At 48.1% G+C, this 6,276-nt stretch overlaps 1 protein-coding gene across 1 annotated transcript; it reads right to left on the bottom strand.

The window, feature by feature from the left end:
• Positions 1-1,973: 1,973 nt before the first annotated feature.
• On the bottom strand, positions 1,974-6,124 carry si:dkey-109j17.5 (zinc finger BED domain-containing protein 4). Its single transcript, XM_041945164.1, has 5 exons — positions 5,496-6,124; positions 4,930-5,181; positions 4,533-4,792; positions 3,838-4,438; positions 1,974-3,531 (listed from the first exon to the last, which is right to left on the bottom strand). The coding sequence occupies exons 1-5, from the start codon at positions 5,643-5,645 to the stop codon at positions 2,689-2,691; spliced, it is 2,106 nt and encodes a 701-aa protein (XP_041801098.1). The 5' UTR covers positions 5,646-6,124; the 3' UTR covers positions 1,974-2,688.
• Between the last annotated feature and the right edge of the window lie 152 nt (positions 6,125-6,276).

Genomic DNA, 6,276 nt, shown 5'->3' with positions numbered 1-6,276 from the left:
ATTTACAGAAATAGATCCTATTGTGTGCTATAGTTGGAGTCACAACATGTGCATGTCTGGCAGAGCAGGGATAGGTGGCTCATTTGCCTTCATCCCCACCCCCAACCCTATTTCTATGCCCTGGCTGCTAAAAGGCCAAAGGACATGTGTTGCATAAGGAAGTCAGGGCAAGGCCGCACTGACAGTATATCTCTGACACACTTCATAGAGTTGACGAATTAAGAAAGGAAACTACAATATTATGTGTATAAATGTGCAACCTCAAGCAAAATAACAGGTAGCTCTTTAATCCATCTGGCTTTCACTGTCAACATGCCAGCAACAGGCAGGTTATTAATAGCGATGCTTGGCTGTGAGTGTGTCTGTGTGTACGGGGTAACCAGGGCTCTACTGGCACTAAACACCACAATGTCCTGCAGCATTAGGCCTTACACCAGGGCCAGCTATAGGGCACCCCAAATAGGGGGTGGAGCAGGAGCAGTGCAGCAGAAACAAATACATACACAAATGCAGCATGTGAGAGAGTATTTGTGCTCTGAATAAGAGTGCAGGAGTGAAGTGTGGCCCAGTGTGCATGGGCCCGTGAACAATCAATCTATGAAATCACCCTGCATCAATATGGTCCTCTTCTGAGGCCATTGCATGGGGGAGGGGTAAAATTGTTTTTGTAAGAGGGTGTGTATTTGTCCGTGTGTGTGTGTCTATGTGCGGACAGAAAATGGCTTTCTGCACTGCAGATGTAATAACTTGAGGCATAAGGGAGAGGGCGGGAGGGAGGGGGCAGTTCAATTACAATTTCCTCCCCTCCCTCCGTCTCACTCTCTGCCAAGTAATTCATTTCAGAGGCAATTACCAATAGGACTGCAGCCCAGCCTGCTCGTCTAACTCATATGGATGAGCTGTCACAGCCGGGGGGGTAGGGGAGACGCTTCAAGCTGCTCCACATTCACTCAGGAACAACAACACACCCCATGGGGATGAGCAAAAAACACACTTTCCAAAGATGAACACACTGACGCTTCCACATGGATATCTAGCAACACATCTAAATCCACAGAGACGTCCTGGGGTGATAATCATTAAGATCACAGCAATCTTTGATTATTATGATCTATGAGGGAAATCTCATTGTATCTCACACAGATTAACACACACCCTCTGAAGTGGTTTTCAAGAACAACAAACAGTAACACCGCACTGAAGTTGTTCTGCAGTTGGTGAACAATAGATGTAATCCTTGTGACAGTCTTCCTAATCAGATCTATTGCAATTCCTTCGCAGCCAGGCATCCTCAAATTGATTGATGCTGTTGTCTTACTTTTTCCTATTAATCACAAAACATTCATCAATTCATCGAAGCAGTTTGTCCTTCCTGATGCAGCATTAGAGAGCAAGAGGACAGTAGCTACATATTGTTTCCTGCCATTTATTTCTAAGTACTTTAATAATAAGATTTTGTGAGCCTAGTTGGCTTTGGACAAAAGGACCATGTAGGATGTGGCTGCCGCCTTCCTGCTGACTCAAATTTAACTGTAATGGAATTACATGCAATTACCCTGCTTCCCCACTGGCCCAGCCACAGAGTAACAGATTCCCTGAATAAAGACGAACACACACTGCAACATTCAGAGTCTCTGCTTCAAAGCGAGGCCCTGCAAAGTGCTTTCAAAATACTTCAGCGAGGTCAGACAAAGCAAAAGCCTCTGTTATGCCACATGCAGACATCCTCTGCCAGTTTTCTGGGGCAGAAGCGGGGTCAAACCCATTTCCATTCCAAAAAGTTCAGAAGTAGAATTGGACATGAAATTGAAAAAGGAAAAAAAAAAGCCCTGATAAAGAAAATGAAATGAAATTGACCTCCACTCTGAAAGAGCACACATGGAGTTATAAAGGAGTGGCAGAGGAAAATATAACTGAATTAGGGTCAAAAAATGAGACACATAAGGCAGATTTCAGCGTTTCTCCACTGTCAAAAAATAATGGTGTGCAACCTGCATACATGCGTGAGTGCACTCACATCTGCAAACTGCACACAACCCTGCATTTCAGAAGTGAAACTCATTTATTATGATGTCCCAGTGATGAGGCATACATACAGAGAATAAAGAATAAGTGGATTATGCACTGACACATCGTTTAGCAGCTGATGCCTTCCTTGAAAAACAACATCAAATGCATTAGTCAGAACCTCTAGGGTTAGCGTATATCACTGAAAATAAATCATATGCTACAGTATGCAGTAATTGACCATTCGGTTATTGTTTTTATGTCAGGGCTGGCTGGTACAGACACAAGCTGTCTTTGGGGGTGGGCGGATAGAAAGTGGGGGCTTTGTGGTCTTGTGGTTGTCTGGCAAAATAATGTCAAAGTAAATGCCTTAGTATTGATCTGCTTCTAGTCCCCTCTCTCCACAGCATGTGGTATGATAGTCCGTATGCAGGCTACATGGCAAACAGATGGCAATCCACACCTACAGTCTGCAGTCTGGAAAAACCTGGATGGAGACTGAGCCTCTGCTCTGAAATTATGGGTAGGTAATTCCACCTGATGTGTAGTATGAGGACTACGTTATGTTGCTAGCTCAGTTCCCTTATGAAGGAACAGAGGTTAGTATCCAATAAGTAACTCTGCTGCAGGTATAAAGCCGTCAGTTGCTATTTGGGTTAAAGAAATGCTTGACTCTTAGCTTTAAGTCCATAATAATCTGTAATTAGCTTTGAGGTAGATGAGCGTCTCCAGGTTCTTTGGTAAGATGCGGCCTCTCTCTGGCTGCAGGCAGCGCCCAGCACTGGTGAAAATGCCCTCCACCACAGTGCCACAAGCAGGTATGGTGACCGCCCTTTTGGCCACCTGCGCGAGTAGAGGAAAGTCAATTGCTTTACGCCGCCAGTAATGCAACGCCTCCTCGTCCGTGGGCTCCTCTCGTAGGTAGATAGCCAGCTCCTGCTCTAGGCTCTTGGCCTGTGTTGCGGGTCTCTGCTTGATGAAGGAGAAGAGCTTACAGGGTCGAGAAAGTGAGGAGACAGGCGATGGAGCTGGGGCTGGAGGGGTCTGGGATTGAGGATGTAGGTCTGTGCTGGGGTCTATGGGGCTGGAGGCTGTGGAATGTTTGGATAACTCCTCTATGAGAACCTGTCTGTGCCAGTCAGGGTTGCTGCTCCATGTGAGCTTGAACTGGGGGTCCAGGGTGGTGGCAGTGATGTAGAGGGGGTCCTCCAGGATAGGGGCCAGCCGACTCTCTAAAGCCTGGCTGAGGCCCACCAGGAGAGAGGGGCAGTGGGGGGTTGACGTCTCTGAGAGATGCTTACGGAGGCCCAGAACACACGGCAGAGCCAGGCTGATGGACACATGTCTGTCTGTCTGCACGTCTGCCTGTCTGTCCCCATGCACCATGTCCCACGCCTCGGTGAAGGGCTCCAAGGTGTCAGTGAGCTCCCTCAGCAGGGCTCTCTCTGCTCCACCCAGCGCCAGCTCCCCTGGACCACTCATCTCCTCCAGGAACTCCACTGAGTCCAGCAGCCGCCGAAGCACCTGCGCCAAAGATGAAACAAAAAAAAATTGAAAGCTACGGAAACACACTTTCGACTTTGTACCCCCCAAAAAGCTCACATCTCTCATTCTCATAATTAAAATCTTGCTGAAACAGCTACATAATCCAGCTTTGAGAGTAACAACATTACAGACACATACTACATACTGGTACTTAAAAACATCCCACTCACAACTTTGTGTGTCATAAATAATCTAGTGTCTACATTCTACTTAGAAATGCTAAACAGGGGGAGTTAAAGTAAGTCAAGTGCTACCTGTATACTATGGCGGAGTAATAATACATACCTTAAGCTGAGCAGCCCAGTCTCTTGCTGCAGGAGGGGTATTTCCTGGTCCCCCCATGATCAGCCCAGGACCATCAAACACCTGAGTAAGTTTCTCAGGTGGGACGGCAGAGGTAATGTAGTTGTAGAAACAGCCAGCCTTGGCCAGCGTGGAGGAGAGCTGAGGACAGGAGCGTAACCCCTCACTGACACACTGCTCGAGAGAGCGAGAGAAACAGTCCACCCGACAAACACCCAGACCCTGCTCCCACGAGTCCTCCCATTCTGCTTCCTCTCCACCGTCGCCATGGCCATTCCTGATCCCTTCCTCCACGCTGTTATTATTGTCCACCTCTTCATCATCATCTTCGTTTTGCCCATTAGCGAGAAGAGGTGAAATCAGGAAACCAGGTAGACCACGTGGCTTTACTGTTGTTGTAGCCAGTAAAGGGTCCGCAACAACACGAAATGCTCTCCCTGACACGCCATGAGAGTGGCATACTTCATCAAAATCTGAAAGCACACGATTCCCAGAGCTGCCCCCTGTCAGGGGCAGGCACGCCAGAAGAGCTGAACACATCTGCCAATCAGACGTGAGGAAATGGCAGGTGACACCGAGGTACCTACACAGAGGGAGACAGAGAGAAGTGGACTCATCAGTGAGGGAATCAAACCAAGTGGGAATCTTTTTGTTTCAGGTTGATTTTACCTCCTTACCCTGAAGTGGCTCCAGTCAAGCCCCTCCAGAGATCCAGGCTGAGACTGAGGGCGTGCGTCGAGGCCAGGGCCTGACGGGTTGCTAGCTGGGCCTGGTAGGCGTAGGCGGGGAGGAGCTGGCTCTGGATGTAGTGCTGGCGCTCAGGAGTGTACCGCGGCTCCAGGAGCTGCAGCAGCTCTCTGAAGCCTTGATTTTCCACTATGGACACTGGCTGTAGATCACGCACAATCATCTTGGCTATAGCCTCAGAGATCAGAACCTACACAACAAACAAAATAAATGATTTTATTAAGGCTCCATTGCAACCACACTATTAACAATGAAACTCTTGTAAGATTTCATAAATGGCAGCCCGGTTATTGGCATCTCAGGCGATGACGGGACTCTAACACACACCTGACGTGGGTCATGTCTGTCAAACTTGGTCACTCCTCCTCCAGAGCCTCCTCCTACTCCTCCCTCCAGGGATACAGTTCCTCCAGCACCTCCTGCTGCTCCTCCTCCTCCTCCCACTCCTGTGCTGATGGGGAGAGTGTAGCGGGTATTCCCTCCATTGGCGGTGAAACTATGCAGGGAGCCAGAGGAGTAGCCCTCTCTCTTCATATCCTTCCTTTTCACAAAGTCATCATACATAGCCTGGTGCTTCCGCTGAAAGGGAGAGAGGCAGTGTGGGGGCACAACAATGTTATTAGTTGACAGGAAGAAGAGTTAATTCACTGTTTAGGTGCAGACATATCTACACCTTAATGCCTTATGAAGGAAAATGCAGTATGGGTAAATTCCCCTCTTGTGGAGGAGCAACAGACTGTCTTTACAGTCAGGTTTACACAGCTGGCTCTGATAATATACAGAAAAAAGATGCAGTATGGCCAGCTGTTGCTGACAGAAACATGATAAGACTGGGAATTGGTGTAGATGCTACGTCCCTCCATGTTAACAGCATTTCATTTTCAAGTCATTACCTTGAGATGCGTTACGAAGTTGGACGTGACACTCCGCTTCGCCTGGATTCGGGTGCCACAAGCCTTGCAGTTGGACTCGATTTTGCCATTTTCACCTTCAAACACAATATTAAAGTAATCCAGAATAGACACCTTCGAAACTGACGCCATTGGATCGCGCGGTCCCTCTGCTCCGAAGTGAAATCAACTTGCGATCAAGGACGATCTGAGTCTGAGGTATCAGTATCACCTCGCCTCTGATCATGAGCGCAGGCCGGCGTGTTTACTTCCCAATCCCTGATCACACATCAAAAAAATGTTGCGGCCAGTTGCGCAGACAAAAGAAAATTTAATTCCAAGCAGGAGTTGCGACGCCTGCGCGTCCGAAATCGGCCACAATCCGGCTACGCGGGCTGCTGCGGATGTCTGGAAACATCAATAATATGATAGAGGCGACATCCGTTGTTTCCGCGCTCCCATCCGTCGTTCGGACGCGACTGAGGAGGAGGCAGAGCGGTGTGTCTCATGGAGGCAATTCAGGCTAACACACAGTATTGTAATTGAAGCAGGAAGTACACACAATAAACGGGAGTTTCGATCCGTTTCGACTGTTCCCGGTAATGTTCGGCTGTCCCCAGCCAAGCCGCTTGGATGTGAGGGTGGTGGCGCTCGGTCAAATGTTTTCAATTAGGGTGCTGTGTTTGGTGTGTGTGAGACATAAGAGGGGACCGTTTTCCTCTCCTTTATAACACTTGTAATAAGATTTGGAATTAGGAATTTATGTACTGAAAATAGAAGAAAA

The sequence above is a fragment of the Chelmon rostratus genome, chromosome 10, assembly GCF_017976325.1.
Source record: "Chelmon rostratus isolate fCheRos1 chromosome 10, fCheRos1.pri, whole genome shotgun sequence".
NCBI classification, from domain to species: Eukaryota; Metazoa; Chordata; class Actinopteri; order Chaetodontiformes; family Chaetodontidae; genus Chelmon; species Chelmon rostratus.
Note: the sequence above shows the minus strand (reverse complement) of the source record. Positions and strands in the feature narration are given on the sequence as shown.

Coding starts and splice junctions, on each gene's coding strand:
- si:dkey-109j17.5 (XM_041945164.1), bottom strand. CDS start 5,645: ATGGCGTCAGTTTCGAAGGTGTCTATTCTGGATTACTTTAATATTGTG. Junction 5,182..5,495: donor ACTTCGTAACGCATCTCAAG/GTAATGACTTGA, acceptor TCTCCCTTTCAG/CGGAAGCACCAGGCTATGTA. Junction 3,532..3,837: donor ACTGGGCTGCTCAGCTTAAG/GTATGTATTATT, acceptor TCTTTGGCGCAG/GTGCTTCGGCGGCTGCTGGA.